Source organism: Histomonas meleagridis (assembly GCF_020186115.1).
Source record: "Histomonas meleagridis strain 2922-C6/04-10x chromosome Unknown contig_44, whole genome shotgun sequence".
In the NCBI taxonomy this organism is placed as follows: domain Eukaryota; phylum Parabasalia; order Tritrichomonadida; family Dientamoebidae; genus Histomonas; species Histomonas meleagridis.
The window spans coordinates 253,154-276,472 of record NW_027150887.1 but is presented as its reverse complement, the minus strand read 5'-3'; the positions used below and the strand labels follow the sequence as shown (position 1 = coordinate 276,472).

At 32.0% G+C, this 23,319-nt stretch overlaps 9 protein-coding genes across 9 annotated transcripts; 5 read left to right on the top strand and 4 right to left on the bottom strand.

The window, feature by feature from the left end:
* Positions 1 to 113: 113 nt before the first annotated feature.
* On the bottom strand, positions 114 to 1,145 carry GO595_006397 (uncharacterized protein; the record flags this gene model as incomplete). The annotated part of the gene is made up of 1 exon (XM_067919746.1): positions 114 to 1,145. One exon carries the CDS (start codon positions 1,143 to 1,145, stop codon positions 114 to 116), a length of 1,032 nt encoding a protein of 343 aa, XP_067773275.1.
* A 1,288-nt stretch (positions 1,146 to 2,433) lies between these two features.
* GO595_006396 (uncharacterized protein) lies at positions 2,434 to 3,531 on the top strand (the record flags this gene model as incomplete). The annotated part of the gene is made up of 1 exon (XM_067919745.1): positions 2,434 to 3,531. One exon carries the CDS (start codon positions 2,434 to 2,436, stop codon positions 3,529 to 3,531), a length of 1,098 nt encoding a protein of 365 aa, XP_067773274.1.
* Positions 3,532 to 3,629: 98 nt separating this feature from the next.
* GO595_006395 (SNF7 family protein) lies at positions 3,630 to 4,187 on the top strand (the record flags this gene model as incomplete). Its single annotated transcript, XM_067919744.1, has 1 exon — positions 3,630 to 4,187. One exon carries the CDS (start codon positions 3,630 to 3,632, stop codon positions 4,185 to 4,187), a length of 558 nt encoding a protein of 185 aa, XP_067773273.1.
* Positions 4,188 to 4,455: 268 nt separating this feature from the next.
* On the top strand, positions 4,456 to 4,899 carry GO595_006394 (putative basic transcription factor 3b; the record flags this gene model as incomplete). Its single annotated transcript, XM_067919743.1, has 1 exon — positions 4,456 to 4,899. One exon carries the CDS (start codon positions 4,456 to 4,458, stop codon positions 4,897 to 4,899), a length of 444 nt encoding a protein of 147 aa, XP_067773272.1.
* Positions 4,900 to 4,923: 24 nt separating this feature from the next.
* Positions 4,924 to 5,886, bottom strand: GO595_006393 (WD40 repeat-containing protein; the record flags this gene model as incomplete). Its single annotated transcript, XM_067919742.1, has 1 exon — positions 4,924 to 5,886. The coding sequence occupies one exon, from the start codon at positions 5,884 to 5,886 to the stop codon at positions 4,924 to 4,926; it is 963 nt and encodes a 320-aa protein (XP_067773271.1).
* A 400-nt stretch (positions 5,887 to 6,286) lies between these two features.
* Positions 6,287 to 8,236, top strand: GO595_006392 (SET domain containing protein; the record flags this gene model as incomplete). The annotated part of the gene is made up of 1 exon (XM_067919739.1): positions 6,287 to 8,236. The coding sequence occupies one exon, from the start codon at positions 6,287 to 6,289 to the stop codon at positions 8,234 to 8,236; it is 1,950 nt and encodes a 649-aa protein (XP_067773270.1).
* Positions 8,237 to 9,391: 1,155 nt separating this feature from the next.
* GO595_006391 (Rap/ran-GAP family protein) lies at positions 9,392 to 12,907 on the top strand (the record flags this gene model as incomplete). Its single annotated transcript, XM_067919738.1, has 1 exon — positions 9,392 to 12,907. One exon carries the CDS (start codon positions 9,392 to 9,394, stop codon positions 12,905 to 12,907), a length of 3,516 nt encoding a protein of 1,171 aa, XP_067773269.1.
* Positions 12,908 to 13,678: 771 nt separating this feature from the next.
* Positions 13,679 to 14,809, bottom strand: GO595_006390 (actin; the record flags this gene model as incomplete). The annotated part of the gene is made up of 1 exon (XM_067919737.1): positions 13,679 to 14,809. The coding sequence occupies one exon, from the start codon at positions 14,807 to 14,809 to the stop codon at positions 13,679 to 13,681; it is 1,131 nt and encodes a 376-aa protein (XP_067773268.1).
* A 7,256-nt stretch (positions 14,810 to 22,065) lies between these two features.
* GO595_006389 (Clan CD, family C13, asparaginyl endopeptidase-like cysteine peptidase) lies at positions 22,066 to 23,235 on the bottom strand (the record flags this gene model as incomplete). Its single annotated transcript, XM_067919736.1, has 1 exon — positions 22,066 to 23,235. One exon carries the CDS (start codon positions 23,233 to 23,235, stop codon positions 22,066 to 22,068), a length of 1,170 nt encoding a protein of 389 aa, XP_067773267.1.
* Between the last annotated feature and the right edge of the window lie 84 nt (positions 23,236 to 23,319).

Sequence of the window (23,319 nt, the reverse complement as noted above, 5' to 3'; positions counted from 1 at the left end):
TGATATTAAAATTTATTTTGTTTTATATTCACTAAATTCATATTAATATATATATCAATGATATTATTTATAAACAATTTTAATGCATTAAAATATATGTATACATATATTTACTAACATAATTCATCAATTAATTCGTCAATAGCTTTGGATATGGTATGGGAACGCGAAGACATATGATAGAGAACATTCGGCGCAACATATCCATTTCCTATTTCGATTTTACTTTCTTTTCTTTTCTCGTCATCCAACTTGTGCATGTATTCACCTGTTTTCTCCGCAGTGTCAACGAGCTGAATCAAGTTACTTATTCGCTGATAGAGAGTACAGAAGCGCATTTTGATGGCTTCAGAGCGTTTTTTGGTTTCCGATAATCGCATCTTGTAATCAGAAACATTGGATTTAAGCGCTTGTTTCCGAATTAAAAGACGCCGATTACGCTCGGTAACAAAAGAGGCAGCTCTGCTGAGGCTGTCAATGAGCTTTTCTTTGACTTCGTTGATTTCATTAATTTCATCAAGTTCACTATGAACACTATAATCTGTGTCACTTTCGCTTTCACTAAGGTCACTGTATTGATTTGTTTCGATTTCGTTTGTTTCTTGGTAGAAAAAAAGTGAACTTTGGGAATCATCAATTTGTTGAAAGGTTTCATTTTCAATTGGAATGTTAAAATATAAACTGCGTGTAGACAAAATAAGTCGGATAGTTCTAGTGGATTCATTGATTTCAAATGATTCTATCTGATCTAACTCATTTTCTTCAAGATAATTTAAAAAAGAATAAGTTAATTTTTTCTTCTTCCCGAAAACTGAAACAATTACGAATGAGAATGAAGTGGATAATGCAATCAAAAACTTTTCTTCATAGAAAAAATATGCTTGAATAAATTGAAGATCTGGGCATAATATATCATCATATAATGTTTTCGAAGTAAGTGTGATAATGTGAAGCTGTTCATTAATGATTAAATAAAGAAAATAACCAGAAAGAGAACTTCCAACATTTGATGGAGCAATAGTTAAGGTTTCATAAAATGGAAAAAAATATTTATTCCCATTCATGTAAGTGATCCAAATACCTGTTGGCGTTACTTTATGCGTTATTCCTGCTGAGTTTTTACAAGAAATTGACCATTGCTCCATTTTGAGCAGAAATAATTTTATTGAAAAAATATGACAATCATAATTATTCTGAATGTTTTCTTAACCTGCAAGACAAAATTATAAGAATTCTTTATAAAAAAAATACTCATATTATTTATACTTCCATTAATACACAAAAAGAATGTTGTCTCTCTAAATATTTAGTTATATTTTTGGAACAACTTACAATCATAATAACAAAAAATTCTATTACCAATTAAAAATCAAAGAAATCATCACCTTGAAATGAATAGTAATCTGGCAATTCGCTTTTGAAGCCAAAATTAAAATCCGTTATATTATTTGCATCAAATTTGAAAATTTCATCCTTTTCGATTACACTTGGTTCTCCTTCATTTGCTTCGACAGCAAATTTAAGTTTTTCCCTTTTTCTTCTTGTCACTATATTTGTCCAATGATTTTTCACGTTTGCATCTGATCTTGAGTCAAAAAAGCCAGCTATCATTGCCCACCTTGGCCCATATTTATTGTATTTGTCTTCAAGCAAAGCTTCTTCTTCTGGTGTCCATGGGCCATTTTTAGCGTTATCTGATAAATAGTTTTTATATCTTTCTCTGCATTGTCTAGATGATCTATTAACCATTCTTTGGGCAACCTCTTTCCAATTTTTTGTACCCAATTCTTGAACAAGTTCTTTGAGTTTTTTATCTTCTTCTTTTGTAAATTTATGACGAAGCCCAAGGGATCTAGAATTTCTAGGCGGTGCTTTTGGTATAATTGGTAAGACATAAACATTTGGTTTCGACATCGAATGTGGTTATATGGAAGAGCTATTACAAGAACGATTCGGGTGCCTTCAATTTTGAATAGGATATTGTGCAAAAACGATATCATTCACTATTGATTTTTTGAAAGAAGACCTTTGAATTCTGGCTCTAAAAAACGATTACGCTTGTTAATCATTCAATTTTTTATGGCGAATCTTCAAAATCCATATTTATCTGATATTTTTTTCTTACTATTCGGATTAAGTAATCGCTAGCATCCTTTTGGACTTCATTTATGCATAGAATTAATGATAACACAATTGTGATAATAATTTTGAAAAAATTTAAACCATAATATTAAATGAAAAATATCATTCATTTTAAGTAATTTTTAAAATCATTTAATACCTAAGAAGAAAAAAGTCATTTAATTTCATCCATGAACAAAAAGGAACAAACATAAATTGTGTAAAGTTTTTAAAACGGAAATTGAATACATTATGAAAACTGCTAATATATCGTTTGTCTTCGGTCACTTTTTACTCCAGCACTTCGTAGCTATGAGAGCTGTAGAAGGCCATCCTCCACCAGATCCATCGGCTCCAAAATGTCCATATCCATGGATAAAAGAATATGCTATTCAATGTTTAGACGAAGGACTTGTCAAAGGCAATATCCAAGAATTTTATGATAAATGGTCCGAAAATTCTAAGAAATGCATGAACTTTGTAAGCTTTGGCCGCCTCATTGCTCAATTACAAAAGATAAATGGAAAGTTTACTCGTGTTGGCCGTGCATCAGAACCTGAAGAACGTGAAGGAGCACCAGGATTTTGGATTCTCCGCGTTGAAATGTTTGTTGATGACATTGAGTTTTGTGTAACTATTTCATTCAATGACAAAAAGAATATTGGTGATTTCCAATTTTGCCGAAGTTGTATATATCACACTCCAAGTTATATCAAGGAACAGCTTATTGAGCGTGTAACTCTTTTTGATTCTCCAAAAGTACTTCTTTCAAAACCTATTAATACATCAAGTTTCCCATGCGCTCTTTTTGTCCATACAATGATAGATAAAGACATTGACATCCGAATGGGATATACATTTCCAGGTAGAGATCTCGAGATGCTTCCATGCGCTAAAGTTGGACTTATTCGTGGAGAATATTCACCAGAAATGAAGCAATGCCCAGTTCCAATGATTCCATTTGCATCAAAACTTATGGAACAAGCAACAATGCGTGATGATATAAGTAATATTTTCTTCATCTTTCATTCATATTCAGCATTATTCATAGGTGACATAGTTCGTAAATTCCCTGGAGTAATATCAGGAGCAATATTGGTTAACCCTGCTTGGGATGCTCCTGAAGAGTTAGGACTGAAATCTTTGACTGATGATAGAATTCCTACAGATATACCATTACTTATAATTGGTTCAGGATTTGATCAATTCGTTGAACCAGACCAATTTAAGAAATGGAAGAAATGGGCCGATAAGCATCACTGCGAATCAATATATTATGATACGTGCGATAATTTCTTAATGCAATGTAACCATATGCCAAGCCCAGAAGAATACTCTATATTCGAAAAACACATGAGTGATGTTCCATTGAGAAAGATAACACAATGGATTAAGGAAAAATCGAAGTAAAAAACCAAATTTAACAATTTTAATTGGGGTGCCTCGTATTAGGGTGCCCCACTTTAGGGTGTCTTTTTAACGTCGAAAACCGACAGTTATTTTTTGGAATGTCAACTAAGAATCAAGAACTTATATTCCAGCTAAGATTCCAAGAAAAGATGCTTTCTAAGCAAGCTGATAAGGAAGATAAGAATGCTATGAAAGAAAGAAGAATTGCTAAGAGACATTTGGCAAAAGGTGAACGTAATTTTGCACAATATCATGCAACAAATAGTGCAAGATCTGCTCAACATTCCCTTTTCCTTCGTGAAAACGCAGCTCGTGTTTCACAAATGATTGCTGACTTAAAGATGGCTGAAGTTCAAGCTAAGATGGCCAAGTCTCTAAACGCAGCTTGCAAAGAAATGGAGAAGTCACTTAAGAATATGAACTTAGAACAAATCGCCAAAATATCTATGAAATATGATCAACTTCGTGGAAAGACACAAGAAGTTTCTCAACTCCTTAAACCAGAAGATGCTGTTGAAGCTGATGGAATGAACCTTCTTGATGAACTTGAGAATGAAATTGTTGTTGAACAAACAACAGGTGATATTGTCATTCCAGGACTTGACCAAGGAGAACAAGAAACGGTTGGCCCAGAGCACGTTGCACAAGCAATGTAATTTGGAATTACTAAATAGCAATTACATTCAATTTGAATTAGAAAATCGTTATAGCCACAAAAAAATACGCACATTTACTAAAACAAAAAACTAAAAATTCTTCTTTCAGAGGCTTCAACATTATTGTAATTGGTATCATAGACGGTCGTTAAAACATATATTGAATTTATGGGAAACCGATGGAATCGTTTTTTGGAGAAAAAGTTGGAACTGACGGTTTTGGTCTTTTTGGCTCGAACAAAACGGTTTTGGTCTTTCCTTTCTTACAATGTCACCAGGAGTTGGTATGAAAACAGGCGGCCGTGGTTCATGGCGTCGCAAGACAAAGAAGACACAAAAGAACGGCAACCAAAATGGCCTTAAAGTTTGGTTAGCAGCTCAACGTCTTGGCTGCCGTGAATTTGGCGAATTAGATTCTGCATCAATCATTCTCCAAGGCAGTGAAGAAGCTCTTTCCTTCCAAAAGCCAGAACTTGCCTTTAACATGCATGCGAACACATATGCAATCATGGGCAAAGTTGAAAAGAAGCCAATTGTTGAAGTTTTAACCGATCTTATTTCTGGCATGGATCTTTCTAACATCAGGAGACCAAATGAAGAAAACAACAACGACCTTGGCGATGTCCCAGAAGATGTTGATTTCTCAAAAGCTGAAGAAGAGAAGCCAGCTGAAGAAAAACCAGCCACTGAAGAAAAGCCAGCAACTGAGTAAACGCAATTATCACATTTGTACATTTTACTCTTCATGTTTCCTTGCTAAAGGAGTTACGCATTGAGCGGTTGGAGCGCAAAGCAAAAGCGTATCGTTGGGGTGCCCCACGTTTCCTTTATCCCACATATAGGAATAAGCTATTGCGAGGATAGTGCCATTATTATTATAACAGAGTGATGAAATGGAATTCTGATATGGCGTATGAAGTTCTGTTAACTTGCGCTTGTTTTCAAGATCCCAAAAACAGATACTTCCTTTGGAATCCCCACTTGTTAATATGCCAGTAACAGGATGAAATGAAAGAGAATTCACTGGATAAAGAATAAACTTTTCTTCTTCGTCATCATGGCGATGGCAACTGAATGAAAACCTTTGAGCTTGATGCTTTAAATCACCAAAATATTCAATGGCAATTCGTCCATCAATAGAGCCAATAGCCCATTTAGGTTCGCTCTGACACATTTCAAATGCACGAATTTGTTTTCCAATTGAAGAAATACGTTTTTCAATTTGATCAGGATTATTAGGATCAATTATAAATACTGTATTTCTGTGACCATAAGCAACAATATTACCTTCTTTAGATATTCCAGAAAACATAATCTTTTCTTTAAAATTAAAATTGACGACTTGATCTGGTTGATTTAAATCCCACATTTTTACTGTTTGATCCCATGATGATGAGACCAAAATTCCTTTTTCATCCCAGTAAGATAGAGATGATATTCCTGATTCGTGTGCTTTGAGACTGGAATTATTTGAAAAAAAGATTGTACCATCAGTTGATCCTGCAACTGAAAGATCTTGTCTTACCCAAGCTCCGCATAAAAGTGGTGATTTAAAATCCATTTCATAGACAGATTCGCAAGTATCAGTATTATAATAATGAATCTTTCCAGCCCATGTTGTACTTTGTAAAATGTTGTTGCAAAAGTGGACTGTAGATATCCCTTCGTCTTCTGCAACTTGGATTTCTTTGAAATTCATTCTAATTTATGTTTTACCAACCTGTCACTTTTGTGGGAACAAAATGAGTTATACAAATCGTCCGAGGAATTTTCAGCAAAGAAAAAGCAAACCAAAGGCCAAAAAGAAAAGTCCATTTGACCCACCGAGCCCACCAAAATATACTGCGAATGATGAATTTGATGATATTTCACAAGATATTGAAAAAAGAGATAATAATAGATATTTACCAAATAGCGATAGGGATTACAGGGAGTGGGACCCCAGAGACGATCGAGACCGAATTCATGATTTTAGGAAAAGACATGATATGGATTATCATTATTTAGATTCAAAAGATTATCACGGTCGAAATGATAGAGATTATCCTCCTCGAGGACACCGTTTTGATCGTGTGGATCCATATCTACCTCCAAGAAATATGGATAGAAGAAGTTATCATTCGAGAGAACCATTTGACCCTCACCACTATGACTACGAAGATTACGATTATCCGCCACCTCGCAGATTGCCTTCACGAAATAGTTATGAAGATTTTCGACGAGGACATGATGACTACAGAAATGATTATGATATGTATCACAAAGATCATAGAGATGATTATTATGGTCGACCACCTCCTTATGGTTATCGAGAATTTGATGACAGATATCCACCAGAAAATTTCACCGGTCCAATTGATGAAGCATCCAAGCCAATTTTACTTGATCTTTCGGATGAACTGATTTCACCAATTCCATTTGAACCACCTAAAATCAACCCACTCTTAGCACACGAAAAGAATGAAGGCGACCGCATAATATTCATTAAATCGCAAAGTTATATGCTCGATCATATTGTTAAAAGCCGACTTCGTCTTTCAGGCAAGGTCGAAAGGTTTGCAAAACTTTCATATAACGAAGTTTTTGCTGAAATGTCTACATATACAATGACAATACATGCCTATAAAATGTTTAAAATCTTCAGAACTTTTAACCCAAAGTTTGAAGCATATACAATTGAGATATTAAGTGAAGAACAAATTCGTCAAAAAACACAAAAACGTGAACAAGAAGAAAAGGTGATATTTAAGCCTGAGAAATGCCTTGTTGTTCATGGGATTGAATTGCCAGAAGAAAAGATAAAGAAATACTTGCAGTCATTCTCGATTTCCAAATATGAAATCATTCCAGAGGAAAAAGTGCTCGTAACGTACCACAGAAACTTGGCGTCCGTTAACGACTTCATGGACGCTTTTCTTAACGGAAAAAGCGGTTTGCCGCCGCTGACCGTTAAGGAGGAGATCAACAAAGACAAATTAAAGTCTGATGTACTTCGGATTATCAAAGATAAACTTTTAGAAGCATGCGTTAATGATTGCACAGAATGCTTAATCCCTGATCTATATGTTTACGCTTTAAGAAGAGAAAGAATGAACATTATTCGAAGTAGAAGACCTTATGGAGATTCCAATCGACTTTTAAACTTTTATTCGCCTGATTTAGCAATTGGCTTTTATGTTTCTCCAAAATTACAATCAGCTGTTATTCTTCGAGATAAAGTTAAAACAGAAACACGAAAAAGAAAAACAGAGATGATAAAAACTGATAATGCTGGTTATCAACGCAAAGTAGTTAACCAAATGCGTGAAGAAATCGCCACATCTTTTGAAAAACTTAAACAACCTGAAATTCTAAACAATTCTTCTAGGCTTACACCCATCCATAAAATTGATGAAGGTGAAAAGCGTAACTATCTTCGAGCATATGCAATCTCTCGATTACATCCAATCATTGTTGCACGTGATAGTGGGTTAAACATACGGCAAAGCCAATTCCCAACAAATGTCAAACCACAATCACGTCGTCGTCTGACTTCATCGGTTCCACGGCCAATTCACGTCCAGAGCATCATTGGGAAACGTTTATATTTTGAGAAGTCTACAATTCAGGGGTGGGGCCTATTTAGTCTTGAACCAATTAACACTGATTCTTTGATTTGTGAATATACTGGCGAACTTGTACGATCAGCAGTAGCAGATATGCGTGAGCAAAGATATGATAAGGCAGGTTTGCAAATGTATTTGTTTCGGATTGAAGAATATATAATCGATGCAACAATGTGTGGTGGATTAGCGCGATTTTTAAATCATAGTTGTAACCCTAATTGTAGATCTAATATTGTGACTTATGGTAAAACAAAAACAATTTCGTTTTACGCAATAAGAAATATAAAAGCGCATGAAGAAATTACTTTTAATTATCAAATGGAACCGGAAAAAGATGAATCAAAGTGGGAAAGGTGCTTCTGTAATGCTAAGCAATGTACTGGCTACTTAAATAGACCAACAAATACAAAACAACATGCTTTTAGAGCCGATGATGTGTTTTAAATAAATATTTGAATATTATTGATGCCTTGTTTCGATTCTATTCTCATTCTAACTAATAATGAATTTTGTTGCCTTATGGGAATCTTCAAATTATTATACATAACTACACACATTCAAATTTATTCAAGCACCTGAAAATATTGTGGAAAAAACATATCATCCCATGAAAATGTCTCTTATAGATTCCAAAAAGAAAATCATGAATTTATAAAATTATTATTTTTATTATATACATTTATTATTCCTATTGCCTTAAGAAGAACTATTTTAGAAAATCTCTAGGTTTCGTTGTATAAAATATCTGGTTGGATGAACGCCTTTCAGAAGATTCGCATGGACGATTCAAAAAGTGATCTGACAAAATAGAATGAATGGTTTACATCATTTTTTTCAGTTTTTTGACGATGATTCCGCGCCAAATTAAATCGGTTATGATCGGTTTATCGTTTTTTATTCAAAATTTGTGATCACGGATCAAAATAAACTATGCAATAATTTAAACAAACCGCTGATAAAAGATAAAAAATATTTGCTCAACAGCAATATTCTTCAAATTTTATGTAACATTATATGAACCAACAAATATATGGGAAATTTATTGATATAGTTATTCAAATTAAATATTTTAAAAATGCAAAAAATGTATTTTCATAAATCAGAGTAATATGGCTGTTTATTTCAAAAAGTACATTCAACGCGAAACGATACACCTAACGGGAAATCCTCTGAAATTGGCCAGCTGCTTTTCAATATAACGCCTTGAGGAAATAAATGGTTCATCAAGCTCTTTCCTATTTAAAAAACATACTCTCGGACAAGTTTGTTGCATCAACATTCATATTAAATAACTTGTCTGATTTTTTAAACCAATTATTAAATTATTTATCAACAAAAAATAAACCAAAAGATGCAAACGCAAAGCCATCTAAAAATAGTATTGGCAAACAGATAATATCTGCGCTCAAGAAAATAGTTCCATTATTATCTCAACAATTAATTGCTCCTGATATTCCACAATATGATTCACTTTTTTCTTATCTATTACATTCACAAACTGGTGAAGAAGTTCGTTCCCCAGCATTCCAACTCTTCCTTAATTTTATACAATACATTGATGAAGCAGATATCAAAAAGTTAAATCATTCCTTCCAATATATGATTCCATTTACAGTATTTGCACGCGATGATCTTGAAAAGCATGATCTTGAAATGTCTATTTTTGGTGGTTCAAATCCAATATATGGGGAAGGTCCAAAAACCAAAAAAAAAGAAGCACTTAATCAGCTAAAAATTTTTTATGATTTTGTTTGCGACAATTGGGCAACACGTCAAACATTTTGTACCAAAATTTTGTTTGAATACATCTTTTCCATTGTATATAAACCATGGGCAACAGAAGCAGGCTACTTATGTAAACCATATGGTTTTCGTCCATCATCTCCATTAGAAATTCATGAAGAAACTATTGAATTTCTAAAGACATTTATTGGTAAAGGTAATGATCCCAAACCATTACTTTCCACAATTGAACAAACCAAGTTACTTTTTGGTATATTTAGAGATTCAATTACGCATAGTGATGTTCATATTCTTCTTCAAACACTTGAAATAATGAGTGTATTAGCAAAATCTCCTATTTCGACCCAAATCATTTCTTTCTCATTAGACACGTTTTATGAGCTCCAAAACATTGATTTGGAGATCATTAAAACCCTCCCAGAAAATAAAATTGTCCAATTAATTCCACAAATTGAACAGTTCCTAATAAACGTTCTCTCATCGTTGAAGGAACTTCCCGAAAAAAAAGTTTATTTATCCACACTTACGTTACTCTTTGGTAAGGCACGTTCCATACCAATTCTTACGGTACCTGTTATCCAAGCCATTATGCGGAAAATGTTAAGTGATCGTGAAAAATCAGATGAAATTTGGGATAATATATGTGATGAAGTACGTAATTCCCCATTTGCTGCAGCAACGTTATGTCGTTTTTCCCAATATTTAGCTACCATTGCATCATTAATCTTATTTGATGTTCAAAAGGATGAAACAGTCAAAGTCTGTCAATCTCGTTTAGACCGAGCTAAGAGAGTGAAATTAGCCAACAAATATGACTTTATTTGCCAGAATATCGAGATGATATTTAATAGTCCTCAAGAATTTGTCCAAACGCAACTCAAACAAAGCTGCGACTTTTTGAGTCAGTACGATGACAAGTTAAGGAAATATCCATTTTCACCATTAGAATCCCCACCACATGATGATCAAAGTTTATTAGACTTAATTATGTTATATTTAGTCAGTTTTGATCGATATCCTGATTATCAAGAAGAAGATCAACAATTAAATTTGTTTTCAGTCATTTATTCATTTTATCATACATTAATATTATTACAAAACTTTCCGCCAGGTGTTATCTTTGATCGTCGAGCATTATTCTTTAATTCAGCCGCACATTTATTTACTGCTTCATTTTCATGTGCATATTTCTCATTACGTTATAAAGCATTTACATTATTATCAGAGACAATTAATAGTTTAGCAATGCGTGATTATGTTAATGAGACAATATTAACGCATTGGTATTTAGTGTTATATTTATTTTTAATGAGTTCTGATTCGGAAGCAATATCATTTGCATTTCAACAAGCATTTTTAACTATACGAATTGGATTTGTAGGATCAACAATGTTAATTCCAATCATGTTAACAGTATTAGAGAAAGAATATGTATTAATTGATGATAATGTAATTGGATTTTTATCATCGGCGCCATTATTTAATTCGGATGTAATCCAATTACCACAACAATTTTTAGATAATTTATTTGCACGTATTGAAATGTCACAAAATGATTATAACTTTAAGCCGAATGATACTATTAATTGTACTAACTTAAAAGAAAGATCAATTAAATGTATCTTCTCGATTAGTGATCATGTATTAGTATTACCTTCAATTAGTACAACGATTGTTGATGAATTAATGCATGAGAAACCTTCGAAAGATATATTAACAAAGTTATTAAAAGTTTATGTGAATTTATTACCTGAAAAGAAAATAGAAACATTACATTCATTAATGGGATTATTACCATACTTTAATTTGTTAATGAAAAATGCAGAAGAACCATTAAAGGAATTAATACATTTAATGGCTAATGACGCATTTGAGATATTAAAAGAAAACGAAGAATATATTTTCCATTTCATTAATACTTTAACTTCAATTTTCATTTATTCTTTTAATATCATTAAAGATAATGAAGATATTAAAAGATATATCATATTATTGGATGATTTAGCTAAAAGAAGAAATGTAAGTGAATCATTCCCAAAGAATTTGTCTTTGTTGGCTAAGGATTCTTTACAATTGTTAACTATTTACTTCGGTGGTTATCCATTCCCAAATTCTCCTTTATTTCCATCAAATATGAACCCGTTTATACCAATTGAAAACGCTACTTTTTATACTCCGCAGGACTATTCAATTTTGAAAGCAGAGCCCGATAACGGTAATTGTGTGGTTACAACGATCAATAATTCTGGGCAATACGTTTGGAAATTTGAACCGTTAGAAGAAATTATTTTGGATTCGACAGAGACCGTTAATGGGGTTAACGTTGAAATTACAGATGAACCACCCCGAGATGACCCTGACTTCCAGGTTGAATTCCAAAAAGTTATTGACTCTGTTGTAGATGCTTTTGAAGCCGAAGATAAGGCTCAGTATCCTCTCGAAATAATAGACGATAGTGATATAGAACCTCAACTTAATTTGATTCAAGATAATTATCAAAATTATATTTCGCCAGTTAATGAAAATACTTTACGTATTAGACCTAACACTAAGTCACCTAATAGTGCTGCTTCTGCTTTGGTATCCATAGGTAAACTTAACATTTCTCGACCAGATACAATTCGTCGACTTCGACCAGGTAATAACTTCTCATTGCATTTGCAATCCATTTCTACGCATAGCCATCGTTATAAGACGAAGATAGCAGTCGTATATGTTGGTTATGACAAAGAAGATGAAGGCCAAATATTATCAACAACGATTGATGAAACCTCTCCACATTTCAGGGAATTCCTTAATGGCCTTGGGTGGCCCATCAATCTTTCTAAGCATTGTGGTTATAATGGCCAACTTGATATTCGCAATAATCGAAATGGCCAAACCTCAGTTTATTATTCCGACTTTAGTCATGAAGCAATGTTTCATGTTGCGCCATTATTACCCACTGACCAATACGATTCGCAACAAGTGTTTAAGAAGCGACATATTGGAAATGATAACATCCACATTATATATTGCGACTCATCACATTCATATGATACATCGACAATATCGTCGCCATTCGGCATGATCAAGTTCATCATATATCCGCTTCCGACGGGTCTCTTCCACGTCGATGTGTACAAGCAAGAAGAATTGAGCATCGATTGGTTCGGACCATTGCATTGCAGCGCAATTGTGTCCAAAAAAGCGTTGCCATCTCTGGTGAGAACATCCGCAATCAAGGCGATGGTCAACTACTGGAATGTGCACGAGAAACTGTTCCACCCAATTCTCGAAATGTCCGAAATGATGGAAAATATAATAAATAATTTCGCAGATGTAAACGAAAATCCAATAATTCCATTCGAAGAGGCAATGGACCTGAAGTAAAAAGTGAATGAAAGTGAATATGTTTTAAAATATGAAATATATTTCGTTGTTGTGATGTTTTCACATGTAAACATTCAAGTGCACAATGAAAGTAAAATTTTGTATTTCGTTGTTGTGATGTTTTCACATGTAAACATTCAAGTGCACAATGAAAGTAAGATTTTGTATTTCGTTGTTGTGATGTTTTCACATGTAAACATTCAAGTGCACAATGAAAGTAAAATTTTGTATTTCGTTGTTGTGATGTTTTCACATGTAAACATTCAAGTGCACAATGAAAGTAAAATTTTGTATTTCGTTGTTGTGATGTTTTCACATGTAAACATTCAAGTGCACAATGAAAGTAAAATTTTGTATTTCGTTGTTGTGATATTTTCACATATTGAAATCAAGACTCTAAAATAGAATTTTCCTTTGTACTTCTTTCACTAAGTAAATTTATTATTCCTGTGTAATTTTTTTGTTGTGGAATTTGAATTGATGTAAAATATTCTTAAAATAAACTCCAAATTATTAAACCATTTTACCAATTTGGTAATACCGAAAAATAAATCATAAATAAAATTATTCAAAAGAATAGTTTTTGCATTAACATCAATTCCTTTTTGATCTAAAATATATTTCACAATTTCTACTTGATAACACAAGAAGATAACAAATTATTCCAATTTTATTATCATTTTGATTAAATAATAAAAATTTATTTCACACCAAATGCTCAACAATACCTTTGAAAGTTAAAAAATGCAAATAAAGCATATCAATGCATGTTTAGAAGCACTTGCGGTGGACAATTCCTGGACCAGCTTCGTTGTATTCGTCACGTGTGATAACCATTTGTGGGAATGTGGCGAGGGAAGCAAGGATGGAGCCACCGATCCAAACTGCGTACTTACGTTCTGGAGGAGCGACGACTTTGATCTTCATTGTTGGTGGTGCGAGGCGGACCATTTCCTTCTCCATACGTTCTGGGAGACCTTCGAACATTGTGGTACCACCAGAAAGAACAATGTTAGCGTAGAGATCCTTACGTACATCGATATCGCATGCCATGATGGAGTTGAAGAGGGTTTGGTCGATACCTTCGAATTCGAAGCCGTTGAAGTGTGGTTTGAAAAGAAGTTCTGGGCACCTGAAGCGCTCGTTGGCGATGGTGATGACGTTACCATCTGGAAGTGTGTATGAGATGTCGCATTCGGATGTTGTGGCGGCCTTGTTCATTTCTTCATCGAAATCAAGAGCAACATATGCGTGCTTCTCCTTGATATCACGTACAATTTCCTTTTCGGCGGATGTTGTGAAGGTGTAACCACGTTCGTTGAGGATCTTTTGGAGGTAGGCTGTGAGATCACGACCGGCGAGGTTGATACGCATGATGGCGTGTGGAAGGGAGTAACCTTCGTAGATTGGAACTGTGTGGGAAACACCATCACCTGCATCGAAAACAATACCGGTTGTACGACCTGATGAGTAAAGGGAAAGAACGGCTTGGATACCAACATAGAATGCTGGAACGTTGAATGTTTCGAATTGGAGTTGGATCATCTTTTCACGGTTGGCCTTTGGGTTCATTGGGGCTTCTGTAAGAAGAACTGGGTGTTCAGCTGGATCAACACGTAATTCGTTGTAGAATGTGTGGTGCCAGATCTTTTCCATATCGTCCCAGTTGGTAACGATACCGTGTTCAATTGGGTACTTGAGGATGAGGATACCTGCCTTAGCGCATGCTTCATCACCAACATATGTATCCTTGTTTTGACCACCAGCGATTGTTTGGACATACTTTGGACGACCAACAATGGATGGGAAAACTGAGCGTGGTGCTTCATCACCAGCGAAACCAGCCTTGCACATACCGGAACCATTATCGATAACTAATGTTTGAACTTCGTCTTCAGCCATTAGATATAATGTGAAGTGTTGGTTAAGGTGATGTGAAAGTTCTGAATTTTGCGGACAATTGTCACCTGTTATGTGGGAGTTTATGGCGGTTAATTTACAAAATGCTTTCAAAATATTTCCTAAAAAGTGAAATTTGGCACTTTTTGTTTATCCTCTAAATCAACAATTTCTTTTTTAAGCTATTACAACGTTACCATATACTAATAATTTTAAATGGAAGTAAAAAATCAACTTTTTTTTCTTTCTTAATGCATGTACATACATATATGTAAGACAAAAAGTGGTTGCAGAAAAGTAATTCAGTTTTTGAATATAAATCCGATGATTTTTCATTCATTTGATACTATCATTGGGAAATTTTCTTCTACTTCATTACTGTTTAACATATGATGAAAAATATATTATAATTTTTTGTTTTTGCCCTATTTCACTGAAACCACCTGAAAATATAAAATAAACATAGAGTCATCAATAATTTCATATATTTTTCATATGTGCATATCGATTTCACAATACTAAGGGTATAAAATGAAATATTTAAGATATTCCGAATGTTATATTGAGTGTTCTGTAATATAACGAAATAATTTGGATGAGTTTGTTTTTACAATTGTGAATGATAAAATTAGACATAGACAATAAACATAAAATGATTAAAATTCTAAAAGATAATAAGAAATGTAGAATATTTTAAATGTATGGGATAACTTTAAAACATTCATTAATAAAAATTATTTTTGAGACTTTTAAAATACATACACCACAAATACATTCATTAATTTCAAGAATTTATAAATGAAAAAAAAATATTTTAAAATAAATTTATTTACAATTTTTTTTTTATATTTCAGTTACATTTCCAATTTTAGGAATTTCCATTTCCATTTCATTTTTCGCTTTTTCTTCCGCAATTTCATCATTCCATATATCTATTTTTATATTTTCGATTTCATTATCATTATCGAATACAATTAAACTATTTTCATTATCAATTTCCTTTAAATTCAAATCATTATTATTAAGCTTTTGACATATATTACACCAATTCGACGAAGCGCATTTCTTGTGAAACACATGGCCACAACCAAAAGCAATTACTTCATTATTATTTAGGAATGATTTGCCACAATTTGCGCATTTTATTCCATCATATTCTATACCAATACATAACTCATTCATTATTTTCATTTGTTTTTTCGCATTTTCATTTTTCTCAATAATCGATAACTCAATAAAAAACTCGTTTTTCTCTTTAATCGACTTAAATAAATATAAAACTATTTCTTTTGATATATTCATTGGTATGAAACCGAATATTTCGACTACTTTTTCTAATATCAAATTCGAATCGTTAATGTTTTGTATCATCACATCCAAGAAAACCAATAAATTATTAATAATATCACGAAGATTCTCATTATTCTTTAAATTCGCATAAATTGGTAATTGGAACACTTCCAAAAAAGGGATCCATTCATTAATATTTTTACTTTTCGCCAAATAATTACAAATTTGTTTCACAATCGAATTATTATTTTTATTATTATCATTTAACATTAATGAATTCTTTAATATATTCGATGCAAATTTTATACCACGCTCAAAATCATGTATTAAATCACATAAATATAATGTTGCGTCAACGATATAATTATCTTGACATATATTAATTATATCATTCAATGGAATTTTCTTTATTAACTTAAGTGTAGAATATACATTATTCGGATGATATTTACATAACAATTTAATATAAACAACAATTTCATTTGACGTTGCTATCTCATAATATTCTTGACGTTGAAACATTCGCTTTAAGAAATACCAACACAAATCCAAATTCATTTGTAATATTTCAAATATTTCATGTATTAATGTAATATCGCTCATATTCCATACCTCATCACAAAATTGTTCCACATTAATTAACAATAAAATTTCACATTTCGATTTTAATATTTCACGCATTGACTTTTGATTATTTACTATCCGATATAAATAATCATGAAAATCAATGATTTTATGTGAAACTAAAAATATTATAAACTCATCAATGTTATGCATTAATGCAATGATTTCAAATTCCGATTCAACAAAATTAAGTTTTCGTGATAACTTTAAATATTTCGGTAAATCGGTAAATTGTAAAGTTGTTATTAACATTTTTAATAATTCATTACGTAATTGTAAATTATTTTGTTCTTCATTATTATAAAATATATAAGATTCTAAATTAGGTATTAATGAATTCGAAATATAAATCGAATTTTCGATTATTATTGGAACAATTTCATTCCATATAATTGAGTCCTTATTAAGACTTAGAATGATATTATTTAATAAGTTATTTATTGGTTTCCTTAAATTTGTTAATATTTCAATTGATTTTTGGAATATATAATTTGAGTTTTGTTCATTATATAATATGAAATTAGTTAAATCAAAATTAGTTAAATATTGTATACATTCTTCTTCGTGTGTTTCTTTATGAAATGATTCAAGTATTATCGTGTGAATTGTTGAAAAGTCATTTAAATAATGTGAAATTACTAACATTAAATATGAATCATTTCGATATTTGTATACATAATCTTGAATTACTTTAAATAATTCATGCTCAAGTAAATTGGGTAATATATCTTGAAGCCATCCATGATTAATTTCAATTTCATGAAAAAACTTTTCAAGTTCATTCGGCGTTTCATAAAAATTATTTATTATTTCATTAATAAATTCACTATTTAATTCCCATTGATGTTTTGGTGATTGTAAAAATGTTTGTAATATTATTTTCGTCTTAGATTTATTAACAAATTTAAGCTCAGTAATAAACTCAATAAAATCAAATTTTTCAATAATTTCATATAAAAATTTTGGTTCAAAAGATTTCGATTCAATGTAATCATTTAAAAGTTGTTCGAAATTACTGACTTCTTCTTTGCTTTTAAGTTGAGAAAAGGCGGTCTCCCATTGATCATTCTTAACTAAATTTTGGATAAGTTGTTCAGTAGATGCTAATTCAACTGATTGAATGCATCCATCGCCTACGATCAAAATCTTCTCAAAATCACAAATAACCGTTCCAGAAGGTATTGAAATTTGAATACTTCCCGATGGGCTCGAAAGTTGGCAAAATGAATTCGAAAAACCAAGAATAGTATCTTGATTAGTCAATGAAATGACTCTGGGGGTTTGGGGAAAGTTGAAGTTATGTAGAATCGTACCATCAAGTGTTCGAATAGTGACATCATGTCCATGACTATATGCAATATGATCACCAAAACAACTAAAACAGATTGCTCCGGTTTCATCACTCCATTTTAAGGTAAAGCTTGAAGACTTGATGTCATAAGCCATAACATTATTGGATGTAGAAACAAAAATAATGGAATTATAAACAACTAATGAAGTAATTGGAACTTGAAAATCGTGAACAATAGAAAAATGAAGAGAATTCCGAAAGAATGTTTTGGAAACAGAGGCACGATAAAGTGCTCCAAAAGGAGTTGAAAATAAGATTGAAAATGAATTTGGAATAAATGTTATTTTTGTAACAGTTTCTGAAGTGCGAGTTGATGCATATTCTGTTCCTGTAGATATAGACCAAATAACTACTTCTCCACCATCTGAATCACTATGTCCTGTAACAATGTATTTACAATTGCGACTAATTGATGAACATGTTACAAATGAGTCTTCACGTTCTTGTTTTCTTTGAAGTATTTTCGATGTTTTCTTTTCAACATCAAAAATCATTAATTCTGCTGAAGAATTAACAAATGCAACAATAGGATATGTGAATGATATTGACATGGACCTTAACGAGTCATTTGATAAATCAGCTATTTTATTTATGTTTATGTAGTTTGCTGACTCAGACTCCATCCATATGGGTTTAGTTTAAAGAAAATTCAATATCTATCGGTCAGATATTTCAAATGTTTGTTCTAAGTTATTCAAAACTGAATTTTTTCAGACAAAACGTTATTCAAAATGCTTTCTTTTATGTTTTTGGGGGATGTTCTCAGTGAATGTTCTGAATAAAGGCCATGTTATTACTGCATTTATAGATCTTCATGAAGTGCCTTGTCAAGCCGGGTATTATAATCACAAAATCGGATCGACATCATTTTCAGCATGCAAAAAATACCCATCAGATGAAGTCAGCAAAAGTCAGGGATCAGGTGCATGTTTAACATGTCCATGTAGTACAAATCCAAATGATGAACAAACCGCGTGTGTTTATGACTGAAATAAAAAGTTTAATCATGAAAGTAAAAAATAGTTACTTGAATGTTAAGTACAAAATAATCAATTTTTGGTGTTACACCACAACATACATTCAAAAAGCACGAGTTTGACATTTATTTTCCAAAATTTTGGAATGGTTTTGCAAAAATTTTAAAATAAATGATAAACTTTAATTTTACTATAATTATATTTTAATTTATAATACTAATGTAATTTGTACAACTTTGTGGTATTAATGAAATATTTATAACAATTGTTGAACACGTAGAATACATGTTGAACTTTTCAGCTAATGTTAACACTCCATATTACTTAGAAGTCGTGCAACCGAGTTCATTATTGTCCCAAACAAATCTTTATTGAAAGAATGAACAACCAAAGCTTTACATGCTGCTCCTAATGTATATTATTAACAAAAGTTAAGAATATTACATTTGAACATCTTCTAGAAGTAACTTAAGAAGCAATCATCCATATGAATATCCAAATCTTCTCCGACAATAAATGTTTCATCTGATGTGTCGAGCAATTCAAATATACAGGCATCAATATCAAATAATAAAACATTAAATGTGTAACCACTAAGATCAGAGGTTAAAACATTACATTTAGAATAGGATTTATCAATACCATTAACAAGATTTTCATTGTTATTGTTTAAAAAACACCAAAAATATTTTTTTTTTATATTATTTTAAATTTCATTTGTCAAATGAATTTATCTTCTTTAAAATCATTTGCAAATGGATCTTCTTCAATATTTGAAATAGACAAACCTGTTATAAATGTATTCGTTGTTTCTTTTTCACTTTCTGAACTTTCATTTTCATTAATTTCTTCTTTTTTGTTCCGCATACAAATTAAAAATATAATAATTATAACTATTATAATAATAAATATAACAACAACACAAACAGAAACAATAATTGTTATTATATATTATCTTCTGTTTGAAATTCATTTATATTAATATATGTAAAGAAATTCGAATAATAATTGTAATATGTCGAATAAATAATAATTGTGTAATTATAGTAAATAAATTCTGTTTCAATATAAGTAATTATTGAATTATTTATATATAATGAAAATGATTTCGTTTGTATTTCATGAATAGTTAATGAATATGAAACTGATAATGTGTTTGTATATAAATATGTAAAAGATAAAGTTATTTCACTTCCAACTATTTCAGAAAATGTATTTGATTGCGAAAAGGAATTACTTTGTGTGAATGTGTTCGACTTAGTGTATATGTTGCTATGTGAAAATATGTTTGTTTGGGTGTATGTATTTGACTGTGAATATGTTCGCGTTGGCCAGGAATATTGTTCGCATTCTCCGTATGGTGTTCCTTTGTATACACTAAGCGCTCCGAATGATGATCCGTTATATAAATCTGATGTCATTACACTTCGTGTTTGTACATTACTAAAAGCATCTGAACCGAAATTTGGCGATTTATTACCCAGAAAATAAATACATTTTAAACTACTGCAGTTTGAAAATGCATAGATTCCAATTGTTATTACACTTTCGCCAATGATAACTGTTTCCAATTGTGTACATAAATAAAATGCAGAAGTTCCAATTGACATAACTGAATTTGGAATTTTAATATTTGTTAATGACGAACAAGAATAAAATGCAGAATCTGAAATTATTATTACACTTTCGCCAATGATAACTGTTTCCAATTGTGAACATTCATAAAATGCAGAAGCACCAATTGACATAACTGAATTTGGAATTGTAATATTTGTTAATGACTTACATCCATAAAATGCATAATCATTAATTGATGTAACTGAATCTGGAATTGTAAACGATGAAATAGAAATTGCTCTTGGACAACAAATAACTGTTTCAAAATATTTGTCATAAAGAATTCCATTATCATCACTTGAATAATACCTGCTTTGTTTTGATACTATAATCATTTGAAGATTTACACATTCTCTAAAAGCGCCAGATTCAATTGAAGTAACTTGATCACCAATTTCTATTGTTTTTAATGAATTCCATCCAGAAAAATCATCAGATTTAATTTCTTCAACACCACTCTCAATTATAATAATTTCTGCTTCATCTTTATATTTATCTTTTTCTGTATATTCTGCTGAAGAAGATATTGAAAGTGTTCTAGTTCCTGAATTATATATTTCAAATGTTTGAACAAAAAAGAAAACAAATAAAAAAAGAAAAATTTTATGTTCAAACTTTTCTTGATTTCGAATATTTTGAAAAATTGTTTTTATTAAATGAATAAAAACAAATAACAAAATAATATTCGAAATATTTGAAAACCTTTTAACGATTTCATAAATTAAAGAAAAACATTTCATAGAAATATTCGAATTAAATTGTTTTGAAGTTTTAATGAATGAAAATGTTGAATTAAAATAGAATAAAATTTTTTTAGCCTTAAAAAAAGAAAAATATTCCATTGGTGATGAACAACTTGAAAAACTTTCAAAAATTTTGTTGTTAGCTTGTGTTAAACCATCAAAAAAATAATGTTTTTGAAAAAGTAAAGAATTACTTGTTTCATGAAAAACAGGAAGGTACAACATGTCTACATTAGTGCTAGGATAAGATTCGGCTCTAAATTTCAGTTCTTGAAAAAATATTTTATTTTTAAATTTTGAATCTTCTGTCACAAAGATAAGACATTGTGGAATGTGTGCAAACGGAAAAGGAACAAATGATAACCAAACATACAAGCAAAAACTCGCGCAACCCAAAACTAACCTCCGAAATATTTTGAACGTTAAGCCCACAAAGTGCGCACGTTAATAAGTCAATCGGATTCATTGTTGAATTATTTATGCGTTTATTGAATAAAAAAGATAACTAATTATGGTTACACCTAAAATTTATGGTAATATAGTCAAGCAAAATAAGAAACACTACAAAAATGATATCATAAGGTCACATCAATATAAAAACGTTATTTGAACAATTATTTCCACTTATAAATACAAAAATAAGAATTATTGAATCGTTTAGCAAAGGTTCTTGATTGTCTCAACAATCTTATCAGCATCAGCGAACTTGATAAGGTGTGAGAAGAAGAATGTCTTTTCGTAGAATGATTCGCCAAGGTTCTTAACATATGTTTGCATTGCGCCGAGGACCTTCTTGTATGCAGCCCAATCCTTGATTGGTGTGTAAGCTGTGAAGTCTTCATCTGCATCTGCAACGAATTTGTTCTTAAGAACATCGATGATTTGGTCAACACGCTTTTCGGCAGCGAGTTCAGCGGCAACTAATTCTTCGTTGTGTGAAAGTTCTGCTTGGCCAAGGATTGCACGTGTGTTCTTAACTTTGATGATTGGACCGCTGAGTCTTGAAACCTTGCGTTGCTTGTTAGCCTTACCAACGAAGTCGGAAATCTTTAAGGACTTTAATGTCTTATCACCGAATTCGCAAACGTTGGATTGCTTGACACCATCAACGCAGTATGTGTACATTTCGGCGAGTGTGCCATCTGGGTATTGTTCCATGAATTGATCCTTGATGAGGGAGTATTCTGATGTAAGGCATGTTCCGAGTGTTGAATCATAGAGAGCACCCCAAGATGATTCGTGATCGTTGGAAGCTGTCATTGTGTACATGTTTGGAATGTTTTCTAAGTGGTTAGCAACTGAACCAGCATAGCAGGCTGTGATTGCGAAGAAGAGATACTTGAACATCTTCTTTTCGGCCATTTGTTCGAAGGTCTTTTGGAGATCGTCAGCATATATGTAAGCACCGCAGCCATCTGGAACACCGAGGATACCGCTACCACCATGATCATCGAAGAAAACAAATACGTTATCGTTTTCTGTTGATGCAAGAGCTGGACCGTTTGTTGTGTCACCGAGTAAAACGTTGTAGAAGTTTTTAGCAGTGACTGTGTTACCAGTGTACTTGATGTTTTCAGCACCTGGATAAACATTTGGATCGTGGGAGAGTGTACGGAAGATTTGACCTTGGTATGGGTTTCTTGAAGCTGTAGCAATATCATCATAGTTCATAAGGATGATCTTATTCTTGTCAAAGCCATTTTCGATAAGAATGTGGTATTGATAGAATGAATCTGCTGTGTGGCGGTAGTTTGACCATGAGCGGGATCCTGTGTAGATAACAGCCCACTTATCGCATAATGCAGCACCTAAAAGAAGGGAAAGCATTTTGTGAGGTGACTGCGATATTTATAAATAATTCAATTTTCAGAACTGCGGTTGAAATTTATATGAAAATTCAATTCAGCCGGC